Source organism: Spea bombifrons, chromosome 6 (genome assembly GCF_027358695.1).
Source record: "Spea bombifrons isolate aSpeBom1 chromosome 6, aSpeBom1.2.pri, whole genome shotgun sequence".
NCBI classification, from domain to species: domain Eukaryota; kingdom Metazoa; phylum Chordata; class Amphibia; order Anura; family Pelobatidae; genus Spea; species Spea bombifrons.
In genome coordinates, this window is record NC_071092.1 from 25,685,380 (window position 1) to 25,709,790 (window position 24,411).

The window sequence follows — 24,411 nt, forward strand, 5'->3', positions numbered from 1 at the left end:
TTATTAGAAATTGTGCACTGCAGTTATCTGATATATCTAACACATATACGTCCACATCCCCCACCTTCTGCAAACGTCTTCTTTCTGTCCGCAAACTTGAGCAATCAAATGTTCTGAAAAGTGAACTGCTACAGATGTGGATTCAACCTCTTGTTTGTTAGTGTTTTTTTGGCTCATCCTTTTAACCCATACAGGACTGCGGGTTTTTCATACCTGATGATTTTTTGCATTTTTTTTTTTATGTTGTAAATCGTAGTTCAAAATACCAACAAAGTAAATATTTTTGTACGGCAGATAACGCAGGGTATTGCACTAGGAGCAATCAAACGCTTGTTATGTAGCCATTTAACTGCCTAATTTAGGCAGAGCAATAAACTCCTGCACTTTTTTTCTCCACCAATGAATGCTTTGGATTTTTTGTGCGTATGATGGGAAAATTCAGTGTAAGCAAAACTGTTCAGATGTATCTTCAGGAAATACCCCACTTGCGTAGCTGGATTCACAGCAGTCACATGACCCTACTGGCCCCTGGCTGGTCCTCACGGGACTGCCTCGGTTACGATGCATCACCTGTCGTGAGAACTGGCCCGTTTGGCCGCTGCATTTTCTTTAGGATGTACCAGTGCTTTATAAGGGGCACCTTGGCACACCTTGTTATAGAGGTAGCAGTAAATCTGTAGGGGTGTGAGCGTGTTAATGACGTGCGTATACATTGGTATATATTAGAATTATATGAAATCTCTTCACAACACAATGGTAGAATCGATGTCTCCATTAGTGTGTCTCCTTTATAAACTGTGTGTTCTCTCTAAAAATTCTGGAAGATTATATTTAACAGAATGGAGCCTTAGTAGTGCCCTTAGGCTCTATAGTGCCATATTAAATGTTCCAATAACATAGGGACCAACACATCTGTTCTTAGCGTACAGCACAATATTAAAACTTTGCATGACTCTGCAACAATGGCTTATGTTTTTTTCTTCTGATATACCATTTCTACTAAGCAGGGCTTTGGGCTTTTTGCTGGATTTGTGGAACTGAAATGCTGTTTTAACTCAGTCTATACCAAAAGCAAGATGCATGCAATGCCTGTTGTAAATGAATCAATCACAGTAGGCGCTATCAATCACTCCAGTGCCTACTGTGCAATTATTAGTGATGGAATAGCAGGGTAATGGTGAACGATGCATATTATATTAATACAAAACTGTTCTGGTTGGTTAAAAAAAATCATGCATATAGTGAATTATATGGGTCTTCCTTGTATGGCCTTTTAATAAAACAAATGTGTGATGTGAATTAAATGCTTTTTATTTACAGGAAGTAATTGAGCTACTGCTGGTGGACATACATGGACTAAACTATATACGCGCACATGGGGGATGGGGGGCTGATCTTGATCCACCTGTCTGGTAGCAAAGTCTATAGATATTCCCACCCAAGCTGCTGCAGGTTTGGGTATGTACATGCCACACGCTATGGCCAAACAACATACCCCAAAAAGACAACAACAAAAGACAACTATAGATAGATTGTTCTTTACTTTTGCATTCAGGTTATAAAGCAGCATTGAAATTGCACAAGCAAGAAACAGTTTATGCATGAAGACATTCCCAGAGAATAACCATCTTTACAGCTTCTGGACCACCCCATTGGACTACTGCCAGATCACCACAATACAGAGATGGTATTAAGGCTAATATAAAAGAGCCAATTACATGTTGCCCAAAATTATAACTATTATAATAACATGCCTAATAGGCATTTGAGGTCTAAAATGTTTGTTTATATATATATATATTTTTTTTTAATTAGTTTTCAGGTTAGAAGAGAGAATTTCCTTTCAATTTTTGATTAATTTACATATCTCACTCCAGTATTAGGCCATCATGTATTATGTCTTTATTGGTAATTATACCAAAGCTTAAATATATCTTAATGCTATAACTATAACAGACATTTAAAGTGAAAAATTCATTGGCAGCTCCTTACATCTAGTGATTTGTTTAGTTTTTATTTAAAACGTTATATTTAACTTCTCCCGCCTTGGTGTTAACCTGGAGGAGACGGACCTGTACATATTGCACATTTGTAACTAAACCCAATGCCCTCGGTAATCAGCAGCTGTTTAAGAATTAAAAAAAATAGGAGGAAATTACAAACACTTGCTGTTCACACATTTGAAAATAAACCCAGATGAATCAGTGCAGAGGTGATGTATGGACGGAATTGAAGAAATAACGGTTCTGTGCAGAGGATCGCCAGTCACTGGCTGAGGAGACCCTGAAATAGCCGTTGTGCATTAGGAGTCGCTCCGGTGTAATGACCCACCGAAACGCAAAGCGCTTCCTATCAGAACAGCTTGCAGGTAAGGGGCTGAAGTAGTACCTCGTGTTATTAATTGTATATTATGTTAAAAAAAATGGCTTTGCAATACCTGGCATTTATTTAGGGGTTGCCCTTTGATATTAGGGGATTAAAAACCTAAAAGTACACAAATTCAGTTGCGTATTATTGTCCAGTAGGATTTCATACAAACGCCAACTTAGCTTGTTTAATGTGAAGGCATTTTCATTTATGATGAATATAGCATTATACTAAGAGAGGAAAAAAATAAAGAACTATGAAGTCCTGTTTCTTTTTTTCATAATTGGGCATAAGTTTACTGTGAAAAGCGATCTCGTTACAGCTATGGACAGCCGCAGGAATAAGACCCTTGAACTGTACATCGGTATATGTACAGTACACAAAAAAAACCCAGCAGAACTGTAAGCAAATGTAAAAATATAGTTATCAATTTAGTCTCTAAGTGTACTGCATATAACATTATGCAAAAGTTTTGACATACTGCAAGCACAAGATGTGTTTTTGGATCCATATATTTGCTTGAAATTCTGCTAGTGTAGGTTTAGATTTTTTATGTGCCCAAACATCGGCACAATAGCTAAGGATAGGATTAAGGAGAATCCGTTAACAGCTTTCTTCCAGTTAAAAACATGTAATAAAAAGTATGCATGTGACACGGGGCTACGTAAACGGCGTCTAACCGATCTACCAGTAAACTTGGATTCCCAATTAAGAATGTTGAATTATAATATGTTGGTACCAGGTATTTCTGGAATGTTTAGGGTTTCACAAAAACCCAGCACAAGCCCATTTTTTTCCCATATGCGTCCTACTCGGTTATGTTAAAGTTCATTTAACGTACAATATTGCGCTACTAAAACCTATGGAAAGATAAAATGGAGTGTTACGGATCAATAAAAGAAAAAAAGAAACAAAGTTTCTCCCATTTTATAAATGGAGTTTCTGACAAAACCCTTTAACCCCTTAGCTGCCAGATGTTTCTGATATGTAAGCAGTATTGGAGGGACACATCCAGGACTAGAGGTGATTTGGTACAGTCTTCAATGCTTCTTCACTCGAGCGATCCACATCAACATTCTGAAGGGAGAATGAATAAAAAGTATAAGAACAGTATTTTAAATTAGCCGGATCTTTCAAGTGCATGCCCCATAATAGAATTAAAAAATAAAATCACACAGATATGTTCTTTCAAATTAAATGTATAGGTTGACAAAAAAAATATAAAAAAAAGATTTTAAAAACAAATTAAGAATTATCTTAGTCGCTTAAAATGGCAATTGGTGCAGGATTGGGATAATTTCAGGTAAGAGGGCAAATATTAGAAACAAGATATAAAATAAAAACCAGCACCAAAGTTGTGGGGTCCGTGGTGATCAGGCACAGTAATCAGGGCAGCTTCAGGTGGTCGGGATATATCTACATTCTACAAGCAGAACCACAGATATAATGTAGAATGATTTTAAAAGCAGGAGCACAACATCTTATCAACGTTGCGCAATCATTTAAGAATAACTGAAATCTGAGGACTTTATACCCTGGTATGTTATCTTTACAGCTTATGGGTCAAGGCTCCCAAAGAAAAAAAAAATATTGGAAGGAGATAAATAATCAGTATATTGATAATAAAAAGATCTTTTTGTTTTAAAACTATAATTTAACCATATAACTATTTAACTATATTTAACATAAGTCTCCAGTTACTAAATGGTTAAACTCCCTGCCGTGAGTCTGTCTGGCTTCCACATGGGCACATATAGGAACTTACCTCTGGCTTATGTCTATGGGTGTTCACAGCGTCAACATTTAAAGCAACGGCTTCTACTTTACATCCTGTGGAGTACAAACAAAATATCACACATATTTTGATACTTTTACCTTAATTAAACGGCTAAAACATCGGCATTAACACCTACATTTACACACCTGTTTTAACATATATTACACGTCTACGGAAAAGACAAAGCTTGAGGATAAATAGTTGTAGACATTTTGGGATAAAAGATAGAGATTGAGTCATTTCACATGAATACATAATGGACGCATGAAATACCACACACTGATTGGCTGGCAGGACGCAATATACAGAAGAGCTCGGCCATGAAGCAATGCCGTACCAAGTGGGCATAGTCTAGAGGGGACTATTGGCAGGGAATGGTCACATTATCATGGTAACCGCTTTATTGAGGTTTGTTCGGATATTCAGCATTAATGGTTTGAGTATGTTATTGTTATGGAGTAAAAAAAATACTTTGTTACATCAGTGGTTTGAGCAATTTGTTTAATTTGTTGCTAAATGTGGTGAAGGGCATATTAAGTTCCGTTACGTATTCTATGATATTCCACTACACTGAAACTTTTGCTTCTCCTTTCTTTTGTACACAATTCTAAAGTCCACTTAGAAATACATACCGTAGGCAATAGGAGTGAGTTTCAAAACTGTGTGCAGGGGACATACGAGATAAGGCAACTCTTCTGTAAGAGACAGCATAAAAATACGATTACTTATTCATGATATGCATTACGTATACATCATATACCAAAAGAGACGAGCCAAGCTCCAGGTTATATAGACAGGGATGGAAGAAGGCCTTCTTTAAAGGCAGACAGAGGCAAGAAAAAGTAAGTGAACCCTTTGGAATTGGCAGCAGTTACATATAATGGGGTCTTAAAATATCATCTTCATTAAAGTTATACGAATGAACAATCTGTTTTAACAAACACAAATACTGTATTGTTCTTGAATACATCATTCAAATATTCATAGTGTGGGTTGAAAAGAGTATGTGAACCCCAAGGCTAAATCGCTTCAACAAACACTAATTGGCTCTGTATAAAGTAATAAATATGGGGGCTCAAGTACCAATAGTAGAGTCAAAAATGGGTGTACTTTTTTTTCATGCCCCTAAAAAAGGATGTATGAGATACTTTCAATTTCTGGATTTTTTTTTTATTTTTTAAATTAATTTTTATTTTATTTTTTAAAAAGACCATTGGCATAAGTGCGGTTTCTGCATATTTAAATATTGATACAGTCACTAATAAATAATATTGATCAAATGAGTGTGCGCTAACGCATGAGTAAATGGCGATGCAGGACATCTCCCCTGTCCTTACCTGCACTCTTATCTAGGAAGTAAGCCAGCAGACACCTCATGACAGCTTGGTGACAGATAACCAGAACATTCTCTTGCCGCTCAAGCTCCATAATGACCGGTTCTAGTCGCTGAACCAGATCCTCGTATGACTGTAATCACATGGTTATTGCTAAGACACAGAGCAACACTGCTTCATATAAGCCAATGACTAAGCTTCATAAATTAGAAGTGGCAGGACTTTTAGGTCCTTGAGAACAGGAAAATAGAGGATAACACAAAATACTGATCACATGTTGTTTAAACAGCGTAGTAAGTGATAAAAGCTCTCTATTATTCCGGCCTAGCCCATTTAAGCACAAATGTGTCACGTCTGTACCATTAGAAGATACTGAGATAAGAGTCATTTGTGCGGTGTCAGGTGAAAGGGAAAGGACACATCTGTCAGCACATTAGCTTTGTATTCATTATAACAGGGAAGCAAATATATCCCAAAGCTTGGTTGGCACTTCGTGACCACGCACAAAAACACAGCAACGTTATGTACAAAGGGTTGCCATTACAATTCTAAACACTTAGCTTGGCTTTTGGGTCTCTAGGCAGAAAGTATATCATCCCTAGAGCAATAGCACTAATGTCGCTTTAAGGGCCACATCCCATGAAGTATTTTAATTTCTCGTCTATCCTCTCCAATTGCATGTAATTCAAAGCTGGACAATAATGCGCAAGACGCAAATAATACATTAAAGCAATAAAAACTCAACACAAAATAAACTCACCTCTCCTTTTGGGTACCGATATCTGTATTTATCCTGATCACGCAGCGCAAACTCCAATGGAAAAGACTCCTGGATCTCCTCGTAGCGCATTTCCTCGCACACTCCCTATTCAGTGAGAAAGTCAAATAAGTTGCCCAATGTTACAAACCAACTCGAAGGATTATGGATCAACTTTTCTGAAAATGGGGGCCCTGTCCTTTCCTATTAAGTCTGCCCTCTTAAGTATTCACATTTTTCCCACTTTATCATCTTTACTCCCTTCCCACATTTTCCCCTGGGCTCTAATGTGTAAGACTTTCAAGTATCAACGGTTAATGAATGATCTACATGCAGCTTTTCAATTAACAAATAAGTCGAAGGCTACAGTCCATGAGCAGTATTCAGATACAGAAGCTGGAGCTTTATGGAACCAAAACTTACAGCATCAATCTCATTGAGGGTCTTCCACTGCTCATAGGGCACACCGACAGCCTCGGCTGTCTGAATAGTTCTCTTCATCTGACTGGTCCAAACTTTTAAGTCATGGATGTTTTGTTCATTAATATACTTGGCGAGACGTTTGGCAAACTGCAGGAAAAGGTCAAAACACGGGTTAAAGAATATCGGCCATGAAACACCGTTTGTAGATGTAATTTACCAATACAAAAAAACACTTATAGATATTAGCACACCAACGCTAATCAAACGATCAACTGAATTAAACATGGCTGCTACAGGGAGGCAGGCATCCACAGTATTCAGTCTACCCTTTTTCTTGATAAATGAAGCAAGATGTTCTAGCCAAACCCCAATGTTACACAATGCAGTATGTGCCAACATGGAGCACTTTGTAAACTTCCTCACCAGTAATTCATAAAATAATTGGCCAACACATTTCACACTAAAGATCCAAGTACTGGTGTCCCAACTTCATTACATCAGAGCGCAACGATTTTGTCCCCAAACTGCCCGTGTCATATTTTTGGTGCCCGACTGCTGTGTCTGAGCACAACACACCATAGCGGAACAGTCCCAGAATCTCAGTTTACCAACGTGCAACAGACCAGTAATGGGGGTTTGTTGCGCAATCCCTTGACAAAGTTTTACATCTAGGTGCAAAAGTATCCAATCAGCGCTGCATTTGTCTTTTGTCCTGTATCGCGTATTACATTTCACTATAGGACATCCTCAGCAGAAACATACAGACCCTGCCATCTTCTTTTCTCTAACAAACATGTATTTGGAATAAAATCACTAGGCTCCTATTTGTATTCAGGATATTCGTAGGTTTAAAATCTCTCTCTATCTATTGCCACTAATGGAATATTAGGTAAAGTCCAAATATGTGGACCCAGTACTTTAGGTGGTGCTTACTTGAGAGGTGCATATGATCTCTAAACGTTTTTATTAATAAGAGATTTTTGTTTGGCATGCCTATTAGTTTCCAAAAGCTTGTCGTTTTTGGCGCCATGGATTTCCGGCTACATGGTATAAGACATTGGGTTTCTTTAAGTTTAGCATTAACAAAGTAGGAAGATACTGCAGAATGCAGCAGAAGATTCATCCTGTCTATAACAACGTTCACACCTTTACATATCATTTCAATGAAGGTTGGAGACACAGCTTAGGTGACTTTTTTCCCCAATGATTACTAGGAATTATTAAATTGGAGATTAATTAAACTCTAGCCGGCTGTGTAGCTGCATCACGAAGGAAGAATTCTGTGCAATGAAAATGTTGTCAAAATTAGTCTAGAAATCCAAAGCCCCCCCCCCCAAACAGCACTGGGGCAGAGAGGCTCCGAGTAACCACACACTGATGTTTTCAGCAATACAGTGGAAATACTATCAGGTAAGAGGTTAAAGTTGCATCTTGGCACATTGCCAAAGCTCCACGTAGCAAAACAAGCAACTAGGAGTGATAGTACAAGCAACCTTTAAAGATAGCGTTTTATCGCTCTTCCAAATGTTATAAAGAATAGCTTGATTAGCCATATGTAATAAATATACACAGACTTCACGACTGTACATTTTTTAAATCGCAAAGTGTATGTACTAAAAGGTAAAATGTGTGGGGTTACAAGCAAGCCTTAGTTACGCTACAGATCACAAGCACTTCTCCCTGCACATGATGTACTAACCTCCAGCGAGCTCCAGCACTGGTGATCACTACAAGCAGGGGGCGGTTTAAACCCCACCGTGCACGTAGGTTTCAATAAGAGCACTTTCCTGCCACTGATTGACAGCTTCAAGCAACCAATCAGTGGCAGGAAATGTCAAGTTTAGAGAAAGAGGGCAACTTTGCAGCATCGTTGCCTCTTGCGTCCTTGTTTTGTAAGAATGTATATTAAAGTACTCACAGGCCACTTTAACATTGCATTCTTCTATAGCAGGGGGGGTCAAAGATATTAGACTGTATATTTCTACACACATAATGCTTAGGTATTTACACAGAGCTTAAAATTGTAAATAAAGACTTCACTGAATTTGAGTGCCTTTGTACCTCTTTGCCCCGACTGGAGAGCCCAGAGTCTCCTCCGATGCGGCCTTTGAGGTTCAGTTCACTTTCCCCGTGCCGGCACAAGTAAATTGAGCGCGGGGTCACGTGAATATTCATGAGGTAGTAGACAATGCGGCTCTGGATATGATCCACGACACGGTTGACTAGGTATCTACGGCCAACATCCATGATCTTAATATAAGACAAGTCCCTAGAAAGACAAAAGCAAAGTGGTCAACAGCCATCCCACTGTCAAATTTTCATAACCCCAGGTGTTATGAAATGGAGTGACCTAAATCACATAATCCTGAACGTTACTGGAACTACTAGGTTACCACAGACAGCATAGTATATTAAAAAAGCACTTCTTGTGAAGTTTTGTGACAAATTAGCCGTTTCAGTAAACATTACTTTTTTGGCCTTTTTTGGTTCTCACCCTATTGAGAGTGTGCCTTGACGTGGCGGGTGAGCTTAATTATGCTTTGGCCAATTCATATAACCAAAACCTCTCATTTATATTATGTTTATATTTGTTGCCAACTTTATTAGGGTGAGAAGCGCAGACAGTATTTTGTTTTTTGTATACATTGTACAGCCAACACACTGTATTTGCAGCATGCTCACACTGTTTGGTAGGCCTCATATTATACATTTGTATTATTTGAGCCTGAGACTAGCTTAGCGCACCGACTTTTTTTCCTTTCAAGGTTTAAAAGGTGACAGGTCCACCTCAAACAGCAGCTTAAGACGGATTGGAGATGCCTTACTTGTCATGGATCTCATCCAGTGTCTCGTAGGAATTCTTATAACTATCTATCCGTTTCATGAAGTCTTCTGTAGCCTCCTCGCTGCTGCAGTTCAAGTAATCCGGGCTCCTCAACTTCACTTGCTGAAGTTAAAAACACATTGCGTGTGTCAGGGGTTTATGAGCGTATTATAATGTATTGCACCAAGCTCAAAAACGATTTGATATTCTACTTTCAGTACTAGACATACAAGAAGTCTCACAATTTCAGCAAAATTCATATTTGATACCTAAATAATGCAGTGCCTTATACATTTTCATAGAAATACTGGATTTATTGCAGTATGAGTTAAATGTAAAAGTTGAGAAACAAAAATATGTTTTCTTTATTAGAAGTAGAACATTTCAACATGTGATTGTTGTTGAACATATATTAGCATTAAGAGGTTGTACAATAACATAATACCACAACTTCTGCATAGCATGGAATTGCAATACTCACCACAATGTTCTCTGCAATAACATCAGGGTCAACGCATACCGATTCCACAAAGAACGTCTACAAAAAATTGTTAAGCAATAATTCAGTTACAGTAAAGTCCCCTCAGCTTCTACAACCTGTAGCAAAACTATCGCAGACAGTGTAGATGCCGTTCCCAAAGATAAAGAGGCTGCAGCTCTGCACCAGATAGTCCTCATTAGCACTACAGATGGGTGAAGGCCTGTCCTACTTAGGCTTTGGGTCTCTTGTAAGATGGATACATGGGAGGAACAAGGTTTAGGATCCCCAGTACTGATTCCTAGCAAAGGGTCCTTGTTCTTTCAGTGCAACCTGAACTGCTCATTGCTTATTTTTTGTGGGGGGATCAGGTGGCTAATCCCCACATTTATCACACACTGTGGTGTAAGAGAACAAAAGGCCAAAGACACAATGAAAATGATAAATGTTAAACTAGAAGTATGCCACCTTTAAAGAAGTTTTCAGTACTGTCTAGAAGAAAAAAAAAAAACTTCCATGAACAGAGAATACTCACTTTGAAACCATTCTGTTCAGCAAACTTGAGGATAGTATCCCGTCTTTCCCTAGTTGTGTTTGTTGCATCGAATACCTATATGGCAGAAAAACGGCCATATACTGTGTAACTGCAATCATTACATGGCAATATATGTAAGCACACATGACTATGTATTCATCTCTCTCAAATATATTTACATATAATACATACATACAAACGTTCTATAGATGGATAAAAGGAAATTGTTGCTACAAAACTAAATTTGTTATAGAAGCCTCATTAGGGAGCTATAAAAGAGAGAAGAGATTGCTTAAAGCCCCTTATACAGAAGGGCAACCTTCTGCAACCTCCAGAGCTCGGCTTGCGAGAAGACAGGCTTTCCCAAAAGTCTTGTTTACAGGCAAAAGAAAGCTTTTCATGCTAACATTTTCTTTCCACGTTCTTGGCTGCATGGATAGATGCAAAGCAGATTAAATATCATATCATATTTGCTTTGCAAAGGGAGTGAAATGAGACAAATCCTAACATGTCTCCACCCAGGAGTGACTGAATATACACAGGTATGGACGGTGATATTAACAGTACATTCTCACCATCACTCCCAACAGCACAATGTCGTTGGGTGGCACATTTCCCTAAACGTGGGTAAGGTAGAAGATGATAATGTACACCAAATGTAACCGGTTTAGCTCATGTTAAATATAACAGAGTCAGGTTTATAGATATGAATGCGTTCTGTCGCATGGAGTACAGGACTAGGCACCTATATACTTACTGCCACATGACCGCCTTCCTCTCCCAGGTAGCGTTTCACATCATTTAAAGCCAGTAAGGCGCATTGCCTGTAAAAAAAAAATAAAAAAAAATAGCATTTAATACACAATCACAACACCTGCAAATCCCACAGGACAGAAAGACGACACAAAAGTTAATAAACAAGTAAGGACGAGTAAGTGGCTGAGCAAAAGGACCATCATTGCGGAAGGAGTTAGATCAGGAATATATTCCAGGGAGCATGAAAAGAACAGTTATGTCTATGCGGCGGTAACCTTGTAGTACACAGATATATCTAAGTACTTTGGAGAAGGCTCATCCAAAGTGTTTCACTTCTTAAATCAGCCTGGAAACTAAAGCTGTATTCCCAGGGTAAGCATTAGTGATTTGTGCTTCCTGGGGCAGGATCGGCTCGGTATGACGGCGAGCCCCTGACTTTGTGCAGATGGATCTGGGACAGAGTACAGGAGAAAGGCTATATGGAAATGTGTATCCATTTCCGGTCAGTAGGATCCAGGGACAAACAAAAAGAAAAGAAAAAAAACGTAATACTTTTAGTCTCCAGTAATCGGGGAAATAACGGATTAAAGTAAACACAGCCGCTCTGGGGTTTACTGATGTCATTTTAGTGAGATTTTGGCCGACGGTATCAATTGCTATTGATTCATTGCTGAGTACACTGTGCAGCAGACAGACACACAGACATGTCACCTGTTATGTACACACTATTCTCCCGCCAAACAATCACAGATAGCATAAAATAGGCAGACTCCCCTCCGCCGCCAACAGAACTCACTTTCGGACTTTCTGTCCTTCTTCGTTGTCCGGGAGAAAAAACTCAAAGGATCTAAATGACTTCACAAGTTCCCTGCGGTACTGACCAACATTAAACTCTACAAGAAAGAAAGAATTGACAAAATAAGTCTTCCGTAAAGCATCGTCAGCCTCGACAGACATGCAAGTTCACACAAATGTCGCGAGTTTGTACAGGGAAACACAATGTTATTTACTAAAGGGGCTTATTTACCAACAATGGTGTTTGTAGGAGAATTGCGGCAGAAACCACAACAGTCTTTAAGAGAAATTTGCCAGTGATGTCCCTTCATCATTCACAATGACGTCAGGGAGTTCAAAGCGCGACTCTCTGCCAACCCCTGCTTTAGTGAATAAACCCAAAAGGTTTGTTTTCAGTTCGGTAAACAGGTAAATCTGGGCTGCTAACAGCTTTTTGTTAACTACAATCCTGGAATTTACAGAAACAATTGAATGAAAAAGGAATAACTTTTTTCCTCTTACTATACAGAAATAAAAGCTTATTTTAATAGATATTCCAGCTAGTCTTTATTGGAGGTCTCCATATTTCCCACTTAACTGCATATTTACATTGGTTAAAGCATAACACCTACCTGGGACACACAATTTGAGCCAAATAATATGCATGGCTTACAAATGTGATACTTTGTCAGACATTGTAAACTTTTGTGCGTGGAATTGTGTTTTTATCTTAACTGCTATACCAACAATATTGTTCGCCTGTAGGCTGTAACTTGAAGCCCACAGGCATTTGCCATAGAAACACTATCTGATGGCCGACAAACCTAGTCTGACTTTTTTTTTCTGCTGTAAAGACTCTTAATGAGCCCTTAGTCTTGTTTGTAATAGCCATGTGACTATCCCATGTATATTTTAATTTGCTCGTTGTACTAGCCTCTACCACCCCACTGCTGGCAGGCTGTTCCACTTACTTACTACCTCTCAGTAAAGTAAAACTTCCTTACGTTACACCCGACCCTCTAATTGTGCACTTTTTCCAACATGGGTAGCCATTACCCATTTTAGTAGCCCTTTTCTGAGCTCTTTCTGGATATATTTAACAATCTTTTCCTTGAATATGGTCTTCATTAATTTCCCAACTATTGTCTTAAGGCTTACTGGTCTGTAGTTGGCTAGCGTTTTTGTGAAGTGGTACTACAAATGCTCAATCTTCTGGAACTACTCCGGTTAGCAGTATAGGACAAACCTTTGGTTGGAACGCCAATCCAGTTCAGGTAGCGGGTCAATTTCTTTGAGATGTAAGTCTTTCCTCTGGCGGGAAGGCCAACCATGACAATGAGGGTGGGACAATTCGTCATACACACTGAAAAGAAAAACGAAGATTTCTTGGTTTATGTGGAACCATCATACTCTACAGTCCTGTACCAAAACACAGACGATTGTGAAATAATCCAGTTTCTGGTCAAATGCCGAGCATTTCTAATCTACAACATTCCAGACAGTTTTACATGCAATATCTGTACCAAACATTCATGTCATTTACTAAACCAACAAGAGAAATTCAAAGCTCTTGTGAAACATATTTGGGTCTCACAGAGCGCGGAAGAGATCTAATAAATGGTATATTACACTTTACATACAAGACCAAAAAAAAAGGGAAAGCAAGGGGGGAGGGATTACGATGTTAAAAGTACATTGTTTGTTTATTCAACACAATAAAACAATACACCTCCCACCGAGAGAACCGGCGGGGGGGGGGCTGGTTAATCTTTATGTCTCTTTTACAGAGACACAAGAAAGCAAACCAAAAAAAGGAAATATCTCAAGAAATTCTGTTTTTACTATTTACAGTTAAGAAGGCGGTGGTAACATGATCCCAAGAGGTTAGAATAATTAGCCAATGTTTAATTCTTTCCATGCCCAATTAGACATTGGCTTAGACATTAAAGGCTCCAGACAGACATAGTGACACTTTATAGTAATTAACAGCAGGGAGCCTGCACTCCCCTCCCCAAACACGGGACGGACTAGAAGAGGCTGTTCTTTGGCTATTGTAACCAGATCTCTGTGCCCCTTAGCCTTGCGTGCCGTGAAGTACCTTTGACTCACATGATGTTACAACAATCCGGAAGCATACAGACAAACCACGACAATGGAGTCAGACTTACTCTGTAGCAACCTGCCAGCACTAGGAGTACACAATCACCTTAACATCCACACAGTGCCATGAACTTATTTCCCCGTAGGGCGATTTGCCACAAATAAGGATGCTCCAGCGCTTGACGTTATTATGCAATCCTTACAAGTATTACAAAGCCACAGATGGGTTTCACAACTGCCTAGCAGCGTTCGGAAACCTCCAGGAGTACACGTGGAAGCAGATCGCTCCCTCCGCATACCTTTTCCCTGACCTGTTTAGTAGATATGCAGCCACTGGCTCAGATCAATGGGGTAAGGATGAGGTGATGGTTCAGCATTCCTCCCCAGCGTACAAACCCCATTAACTCTACCGTCAGCGGGACTTCCTCTTCAAACACACAAAGTGAGTTATACTAGAGGACGACGGACTGCAAGCTCTGCAGGCCAGCGACACTGAAAGCCTGCGTTATAATTTTATGGCCAATGCAGCTTTTACCAGCTAGTCCAACAAATGCTGCATTGACCCGGCACAGAAGACTTTGCTGCAGCACGATGCAGGCAAGGAGACAGAAGCGCCACTCGTACATGCTGACACAGCACGCGATATTTCCAGTAAAAGGTATTCAAGCACTAGGGCTTTTCAAAGCCATCTTCCATGCATGTTCAGGGTTCCTATGGAATGTGCCATATAGTGCATTTAATAACAGCCCTGGCTATGAATGCTATAACAGCTCCCTGTGTAGATACACTGTATTATTTACATTCTAATAAATGGTGTTACCTTTCCTCTGTGCGCTGTGCTGTACAGGATGTCCATTGTTATACGGAACCCAGATTTTCTTGAGCGGATTCTGGGTCAGTTCACGGGGAGACTGAGCCATCGCTGGACACCGGCCGATTTCTCACACCGTAAACGCTACTGCACACGGAATACACACAGGATAGACACACACTCACTCACACTCAACACAGACCATTCACACACACAGCCAACACCGCATCTCACACTCACTGTACAGATTGCACAAACACACCATCTGCATGTGTTAAACAGCGAGGCCCCGCAAACGCTCCGCCCAGGGGGCGTGTTACCACAATGAAACGTATACAGGCTACCATGCCAGTCTACCATAATTGCACTCAAAGAGGAGCACTCCTAGCAACCAGAAATGTATTACATTTATTTACATAGTGCCGGCAGATTCCGTAGCGCTGTTACAACAGAGCCAGTAAAATAATTTAAAATTACACACAACCACACACTGGTACAAAGAGAGAAGAGGGCTCTGCTCTTGTGAGCTTACAATCATTGTTTATGCTATATTTGCTGCCTTCAGTACAGTACAAATGGGTCCTGGAAAAATTCTCAGATATATCAACTCCGACGCCCTCTCATGAGGTCACTGGCTCTCTGCAGCATATATTTTCCTGATTCTAAAGGTTTACATATTTGTTAAAATGTTGCATTTTTCTCGAGGGCATACAATTTGGTAGAAACACTCAGGTTCAATATCCCCATATACTGTTTTTTGTTTTTGTTTGTTTAATAATTGATGCCATCTACACATCAACAGAAACACGAGACAAGTTTTAACAATGCCGGGTCATAAGGCCGGTCAAGACCTTCATTAGACACGTGAGATAAGTATGACCTAATTAGTACAGGTACAGAACACATAGGTAAGTTAGTTTATAAGACATTTAATCTACATACATACAAGTAACATGCGTTCTCGGGGAGGAGAAAGACCATCGCTTACTATACAGATCAGATCTGACATGAAAACAAATCTCTACTATGACAAAACCCTAACGAACGCGAATTAGGAAAGCATTATTCACACTTGGTCATAAAGCCATTAGTCCAATATGGTTTTTGTACCTAAACATTTCATAATTCTGGGTCAGCAGATATACAATTAAACACTGATAAAATGACCATTTACACACCACACTATTGCGCAATACATAGTTTGCCACCATTATGTTTAAAGAGAATTCCTGTTTCCTGAACCAGAGGCAGTGGGATAGACAGAAGCCTTTTGGGATATATTAATTAAGAGGCGATAGTGGTGGAGAAAAAGAATCTCACTGGTAGATTACAAGGAGAAACATGGGGTGATGGCTTCCATTAAATACAGTAATTGGAACCATGTGACCTGGAATGCCCGCATCTCTCCTTGTGAAATACACAAACAGGAAAAGCAGCCATGCCAAATTAAACTTTTATATGCAGCCAAGGTCACTTTACTACATCAAATTTGAAGCCTGCATCATTCTCTCATGCGATGCAGCCATACATCCCACACTAGAGAGAGCTTCTAAAATCTTACAAAATCTTACGGGGAGCTGGCGGTAACCATCACAAGATACAAATGCGAATCCGAGACTCGTTCTTAATAAATGGGGGGGCATTAACTTGGGGAGTCTGCCGGTAAGTTGAACAATACAATTCCCCAATATAGAACCAGAGTAAGTTCAGACTAAGTTTAAATACAATGTATCAAATTATTTGTTGCTGATAGAAGTTCCTTTGAAAGAGGTTTATCCTGAAGTATTGATTCAGACCTGAATATGTTCTTGAGTTTGTCTTAGATTCAGGCTAGCCCTATTCCATGCATGTTCAAATTCCCATATAGGATTGTGCGTTATGGGAGGCAATGAGCTTCGGCATAATGTACGGTTAAGCCAGTAAGACTGCATGCCAACCGTTCATTATGCAGGCCCAGCTCAGCCCTTCCCGTGAGAGAAGCTCACACAATGTCCCATCAGAACTCATACCAAAGCAGAAGCTTGGGATTAGTGTGTGTGTAGAATATATATATAATGGGGGGGGGGTTGCCTATTAAACATGAGACTATGATTGACAAGTGGGTGTCATGGAAAAAAACATGCATTTTTGTGGGATTTACACAGTGGGCTGTGCCAGGGACTGGACCCCAACTTGATAGCAGGCCTGAAAAATTCTGATGGTAGCCTTGGAACCTCCAGAAGGGTCAAGCTTCCGTTTCAATGTAACTCACAATTCATGAGTAAACTCCATGGTCTGTGAGAGTATGGGAAACAATTCTAAAGGTAGTCAGCGACAAAGATAACTCCAAAGCGGAGCTCACAGGCTTATGCTGAACCACCGCTTCCATAGCCAGCATGTGGACCGACCACAATATCAGCCCCATCACAAAGCTCATATCAACGTAAAATTGCAGAAATATGCAAACTGCAAGTATTTCTAATATTGTTTAGATGTATTCCAAACTCTGCGAGCTTTTCAAGCAAGTATTGCAGCTATAAATCAAATAGGGAATAAATAGCAGGCTCAGGTACCACCAAAAAAAATAAAAACACATTTTGAAGTAGTAATCTTTATTCACTCACAAGTCCATTACTCAAAGGGTTAAACCCCTATGGTTCCCATTAATGAAAATGTCCTCTGCGCAGGTTATCATTAGGGATATTCCCAGAGTAGAAGGTAGCGGAGCACTGCTTGTACCGAGTCTGTTGCACACTCTTGTGGTTAGTTTTAATAACACAGGCGATTCAGTTGAAACGTTACATGCTCATCCCCATACGCTCTTCAATAGCATCACATAATTCTCTTACAATGAAGAGGATTCCCACCCAATTTAAATCTTAAGCATCCAACTTTAGGCTATATCATTGTAATGGCTCTCATTCTTGTCCCAGTCTACCCAAGTCTTTTATATTACTCTTTCTGCATCTTTCATTTTTTTTATCCCCACTTCAGAGACACACACGACTAGAGACACAAATATAGAATTTGAAAGCAGATAAGAACAATGCCCATATAGCCTCCTTCATCTTGTCTTAAATGGAGTATGGCTTTATACCTTTCCCACACATTCCCATACAGCAACCACTCTGCTCTGTGTACCCCGCACACAGCATGCGCCAGCATCATTAATAAAATAATATCCAGCGGAATAATCTATGGGTAACTGTACTTTTCTAATCTAGACACATCAGTAACCACGTTGGGAGTGACATTAAAGATTTCTCCTTTGTTATATTTTCAGTCAACACTTTTTTTCTATCTGGATTTTTCCATTCTACTACCATAGTTCTCTTAGTTTTTCGGAAAGGAGAACAAAAAAAACCAAAACAAATAACAGCTTCCGCATGATTCCTCCAATCTGTTTGTTGGATGTTACACGTGTACAAACTCATGGAAATATTGTATCTAATTTTGAATGTGAACATAATATACCCAAGATAAAAATAAATCTTGGGATGTTCTTAATTCACAGCGGTGTTCCTTAACGTTGTCCTTGTGTAGCCCCTAAGTGCACTAATAGACTGGCTTGACTGCAAGATTACGTCTCCTTATTTCTGCCTTATTGTTAAAGGGGCAGCTAAATGTCCCAGGGACCTATTCCAAAGAATAAGGCACATTAAAGTGTTACGTGTACTTTCATTTATATATCATTGAAAATGCTGGCTGCTAATTTAAGCGGCCAATCAGCTGCAGAAGAGACCGCATTGAACATTTTTAGAAGCGCTTTTGACACCTGCGCATAGACTGGCAAATCTCTTTAGAAACACCATCCCTGTAACATTCACTGAGCCAATGCCGGACATTACTGGGAGTACATATATCGGGTGCCAAGACACCATGCAAGGAGTATGGGGGGGGTGGACACCATGTAACTTTAAAGTTTGGCTGGAGTGCCCCGTTAGCCTCGTGAAGCTCCTGGCTGGTTGTTCTAGGTGTAGTAAATGTATGGATATTGCTTATTCTTCCTTACACGGTTTTGCTAGTGCTTTTTATTTACAATATATGTTATAGATAATGTATGGAATACCAGGCACACTGGTCAACAAACATGTATGTAAACCTGGCTGGTTATGGGGATTAGATAAAAATATAAGGCATTCCAGCAATGTATGAGATAACGGTGTTTCTGCACGACGTATCAACTACAGAGATGTGGCACGCTAGCTTTAAATTCATGTGCTCAAGTAGAAGCAGTCACTGACATTAATCCTGTTTAAGAACGCAGATTTGAAAGTGCCATCTTATCCTGGTATGTAATAACATAGATGCTAGCTGTCCTGTTTTTCCCAGGACAGTCCAGGGATTGTCAAGGGGTGCACTGCACCCAGGCGCCACAAGGGCTGGTCTTAGGTGTTAGGATAAGTGTGTGTGTATGGGCCAGTAAGTTGCAAAACACACAAACATGAATGTGTGTGTGTGTGTAGGCATTTGTGAGGACAGAGTGTGTGTGTGTGTGTGTGTGTAGGCATTTGTGAGGACAGAGTGTGTGTGTGTGTGTGTGTGTGTGTGTGTGTGTATTTTGACAGTATCAGTACTATTACAGCTTTGGAGGCAGTGGATGCAGTAATTTTCCGAGTAACTGGCAGCTGTGCTGCAAAGCGCCCCTGGAATTTTTTTCCGAATGTTGGCAAACATGTAATTGTACAGTACGTATAAAACAGTTTTGGTCTAATGGACAAATGAAAGATTTCTTACTTGTGGGTGAAGCAAGAGATGACATCGCACACGTTTGGGTTCTTCAAATATTATTATCAACCCATCAATGTATTAAAGTATCTAAGGGTAAATTAGCTTGAAGCAGGCAGGTCCCAGACCTGGGCACACGTCATGGGTGAAACGTCGAGGGTTACACTTTACACGCTAAATCAGTTAATCACATTGTAGATAAAAGCACTGCACACCTTGGGACCCTTACAAGCACTTTTACTTTTAGGCTTGGTGTGTCGTGTGGAAAATTTTTATAACACCAGCCTAAAAGGGCATTTTTTTTGTTTTTGTGAGGTTTGCTCCTCATACTGCACTTTGTTTTTTGTTTTTTTTTAGTACGATTTATTTATTTTTCAGGTCAGATGTACCCTTTTTCAAGAAGCATGGAAAACGGCCATAGTGGAAAAGGATCCCTGATGGGAAGGACCAAGAAGATCTGGCCCTCCTGTGGGGGTTGCGGCTGAGGAGGGAAGAAAGATGTTGCATATCCCTTTGGGACAATATCAGGATCTGGTGTCCACCATGGCCCTTAACGGCAGATATCGCCTGTGGATCCTACGACACCACCGCATGGAAAGCAAGACAAACCGAGACACTAATAGTGTAATCCACAAACTGTATTTTTATTTATCTATATCACACATATATATATATACACACCGTATATACATACTAAATAATTTGATGCCTAGCGTGTTAAAACATGTTGAACATGCAGGGTAGCAGCAAATGGTATATCCAGGGTTTCATTACATGAAATTAGAGTAAAGGTCATAGAAATCACTGCTGGCGGCAGTCCAGCTGGATAGAGCGCTGCTGAAAGCGGGCCGTTCAACGGCCACCGAATAAAAAAAACACAGCAAGGTCAACGATGACAACTTTGTAAAATGAGCATAACCAGAGAGAGGCTTGGCTTTAACAAAGATATTTTCAGCCATTTACAACGTTTTGGGCGTTTTCGGCGTATAATACAGTAAATATCCTCACTCGATGGTCTATTCCATGACGTAGGAGAACGTTGCTGTAACCCCCCGGCTGCTGGGGAGGTTCGTAATGCATTAAGCTTTTTAGTGTCAGACGATATCTATCAAGTGCAATGATATTCAGAGTAATAAGCCGACCATCTCTCCGGGTAAAACACGCTGCATGCGAGGCTGGCAGCTCTGAAAGGGTATGACATTTACCATAAGCACCTAGACAACTGGCAACAGGGCAGCGTCGGTTAAAGGAGGAGATAAAGATAAGCCACAGGCTTGTCGTAAACTGTATGTTTAAACGCCCGAACATGCTCTACTTTTAAGGTCTTAAAGAGATGCTGAATTCTTTAAACCGTCAAGTAGTTGCCATACCTACTGCACGTACAGAAACTAAAAACCATAGTGTAGTATGCATGACTCAGCCCAAACCTGCGGGCTTCATCTGAATAAAACCATCTCCTGTCCTAACCACCCTGCTTACATCATGAAGATAATTAACCTGAAAACTGCCTGGCAGTGCAATGGTTAAACAATGCAGCAGATGCAATTTTGAATATCATTTTCCTTCTCTTCGGGCCTAAAATAAGCCACAGAAACTAGGTGCAAAGGCCATGCAACCTCCCGTAACATGCACAAATAGACCTATAAATACCCGACATTTAATGCAGAACTTAACCGATCTTATCAGGACACGCAAATATTTTTATCCCAAAAAAAACAAAACAAAAACAACCACTCCGATACAGATCATGTTCAGACCAGAGCACCATATATTATATGCCCTGGCAAATAAGTGGCATGAGGTAGACCACATGTTTGGAGCCCAGAAAACGGCATTGTAATACTACTACCCATGAAATAACTAACTTGAATGATGACGTACTTTTACGTCGCCAGGTGTATAGTAAAGCGTTCTCAGCTTTGAAAAATCCAGAGAGGACGAGGTATGATTAGAAGACTAGGGAAAGGGAGTAGGCATTTAGAAGAATGCATTTTTAATTTACCCTTGTTTTGTGTTTCTATAGAATTTAGAATGAATTTTAAGGCCGTAGATACACAGCAAACACCGACATTGGAGGAGGAAAGAGTGGCTGCCGCCAAAAGCGGGACACTTTGGAGGCATCTCAGCAGGATCCGTTGGCAAGCAGTAGGGATCAGCAGAGCCTACACCAGTAGCAATTTACCGCTGCTTGGTTTCCTGTAAACAAATATGGTGATTGACTCCTAGGGTCACCTTTCAACGACCAACACACATCAGCAGTTCTACAAGACTATTCCAGGTCTTCCCTGGGAGCATAAGCCTTATACACTTAATCTACAAAAGTAATTATCCCCCCCTCCCCGACTACTTTACCAGCCAAATAGTCTGATAAGAGAAGCCATAGGAGTCCAGTAAAAATATTCTAATATAAAGAGAAAATAGTAAAATGTCCCCAATGTGCGACTAACATGTTTATGCGCCAGTTCCTCTATGATGGAAATCCCATATATGCTTAAACTTGTAACGCCGCCTATTACTTGTGCGCATCCACAAATAAATGGTAATTTTATTTCTATAACGCCGGATAGAAAGGAATTAGAGTGTTAGGAGTCTTCAGCAAATCCGTAACAGGCCAGGACAGATATCGTTACTTGAACCCTCTTAAGATTATGAAAGTCGCTGAGCCTTGGATTATCTCACCAGTGCTCAAGCACCAACATCATGAAGCGCTGACATGCTATGGGATTTGTGAATACAGCTACGAGACCCACTCCAAGATCTAATAATACACAGGCAGAAAACAAGACAACAGCATTTTTATCCAGGGGTTGGAGAGATCCCATGTAACATTTCCATTGAGATGCAACCCTATGAAAGGAATGGATGCCAACGCGGGAAGCACACTGCACCTCCTCAGAATTAGCCTCGTCACGACCGACCCTGCCGAGTTCTAAAGAACTAGATGTTGATACCAAGATCACGGATGACTGCCAAAACAGAACTTAGTGGCGTCTCTCTGAAAGAAGACCATTTTTGGCCGATTAACACTCAGAGTTAAAATCTGACATGACTGCATATAACAATAGAATTCAGTGTCCGTGCATGATTTGCCTACCTGAATATGCCATTTAAGTAGAATGAAAACACACTCCAGAGACTGCCGTACCTAGGAAGTCCTAGTGTTGGGCCACTAGCCAGAAGGATTTCACAGGCATCTCAGGGAAACATTGAGAGACAGGAGACAATTCCTTCATATTTACTCCGATCTAACGAGATCCAAGCGGCGACATCGGTTGCTTTTCTTACACAACACTGCAGAAACACTGATCTGATGCAGGCAACTTCACAGAGTATCTTAACAACTTGATATTGACTTTAAACGATGAAGAATTAAATAGTTGATATTTGAAGAGTCTCAAGGCAAACCCGTTTGCAAAGTTCTCAGTAATGAAGATTCTCCGGGAATATCCTGGAATCTTAATTCTCAAGAAACCCAAAATACAAACGAAAGCTATAAATACACCTCAGATAAGAAGCGACGAATGGTCCTATAAAACATCATGTGACGTCCATTCAATAAAGCACTAATCACTCGCTTGTTTGGATTGTGGAATAACAGATCGGATAGAGCGGAAGGTCTGCTGCAGTCGCAGCCAAAACAGGTCAGGTATGGAGATTAATAAACAGCCAGCACCATACTGTTTGCGAAGGCTGGAGAGGTCATTCCAAAGCATGCACGGTGTCTGTTCCACAGAGCTGACACTTCAGCGATCACAAGCTTTAGGAATGGATTCCGACCCAAACCGACAACTGACGCTACAAGACACGCTGACTAAGGACGTATTTATGGGTCATCTGAATGCATTCGCCTTACCGGACTTTATATACATTAATGATTTACTACCGCAAGGCACAACACCAAAATACAACAATGTTTATGTACACAAAACACAATGATACAAATATCCACATCCAGCCTCCTAGTGTCACATTGTGGTGAGATCAGGGAGATTGTGTATCCAGGGTGCAGGGCAGGGGCTGCAGGTTAGTGGCAGTTCTGTGTTCATTTCATTAAGCTGTATGTGATCTGCCGGGTGATGGGAGAGACGCACCGGGCGGCAGGGCGGCTTCCCTCACTGTTTACATGACTCCTGGTCCGCTTCTAAAGATGGCTCGGACGGCGAGCCCGGAGTCCTGGGTGTGAGGAAGGCACCGTATGCCAGAGGTTAGTGCCGGAGGATGGAGGGACCCCGGCCAGTGACACAAACACACAACCTGTTACACTACATAGTAAAAGACTCACAAACAAGGCCACAAGGCAGCCAAAGCACATCCAAGACGCGCAGGACATGCATTTCGGGGCATGCAGCGTACGTGACTACTTGACTACGTGCGAAGCTGGACATATACACACACACACACACACATATATATATATATACGTATGCTTACACACACAGATAATAAACAACACGACGGCAGATACAGCGCTATACCCCGTTACCCCAGCACAGCACCACGTATTACCCCATCCGTGCAGCCCCTCAGAGCGACACTCGGGGTATAACACCCGCCTACCTCTCCTCCCCCTGCAGGGGCTGCTGCTGCTACCCCTCATGGCTCCGGCGGAGATGGAGAAGTGACTTCGCTCAGTGAGTTGTGGGGGAGCCTGGCGCGGCGGCTGCCACCTTCATGCTGCTCGTCTGAGTAACCCGACGTGTGCCATGTGTGAGGCCGCCCCCCTCATTACTGCCCGGCCACGGGCACCCACGGAATGCAATGCTAAGGA

At 40.7% G+C, this 24,411-nt stretch overlaps 1 protein-coding gene across 3 annotated transcripts; it reads right to left on the bottom strand.

Moving 5' to 3' along the window:
* Positions 1–1,815: 1,815 nt before the first annotated feature.
* PFKFB4 (6-phosphofructo-2-kinase/fructose-2,6-biphosphatase 4) lies at positions 1,816–24,411 on the bottom strand. 3 transcript variants are annotated; one of them, XM_053469038.1, is made up of 15 exons: positions 24,201–24,411; positions 13,272–13,388; positions 12,048–12,144; positions 11,253–11,319; positions 10,496–10,570; positions 9,964–10,020; positions 9,484–9,605; positions 8,720–8,927; positions 6,659–6,805; positions 6,239–6,343; positions 5,482–5,611; positions 4,777–4,839; positions 4,133–4,197; positions 3,718–3,790; positions 1,816–3,444 (listed from the first exon to the last, which is right to left on the bottom strand). In XM_053469038.1, the coding sequence occupies exons 1-15, from the start codon at positions 24,238–24,240 to the stop codon at positions 3,437–3,439; spliced, it is 1,374 nt and encodes a 457-aa protein (XP_053325013.1). In that variant the 5' UTR covers positions 24,241–24,411; the 3' UTR covers positions 1,816–3,436. The 3 variants fall into 3 exon arrangements, with proteins under 3 accessions (XP_053325013.1, XP_053325011.1, XP_053325012.1); XM_053469036.1 differs by lacking the exon at positions 24,201–24,411 and adding an exon at positions 14,946–15,164; XM_053469037.1 differs by lacking the exons at positions 3,718–3,790; positions 24,201–24,411 and adding an exon at positions 14,946–15,161.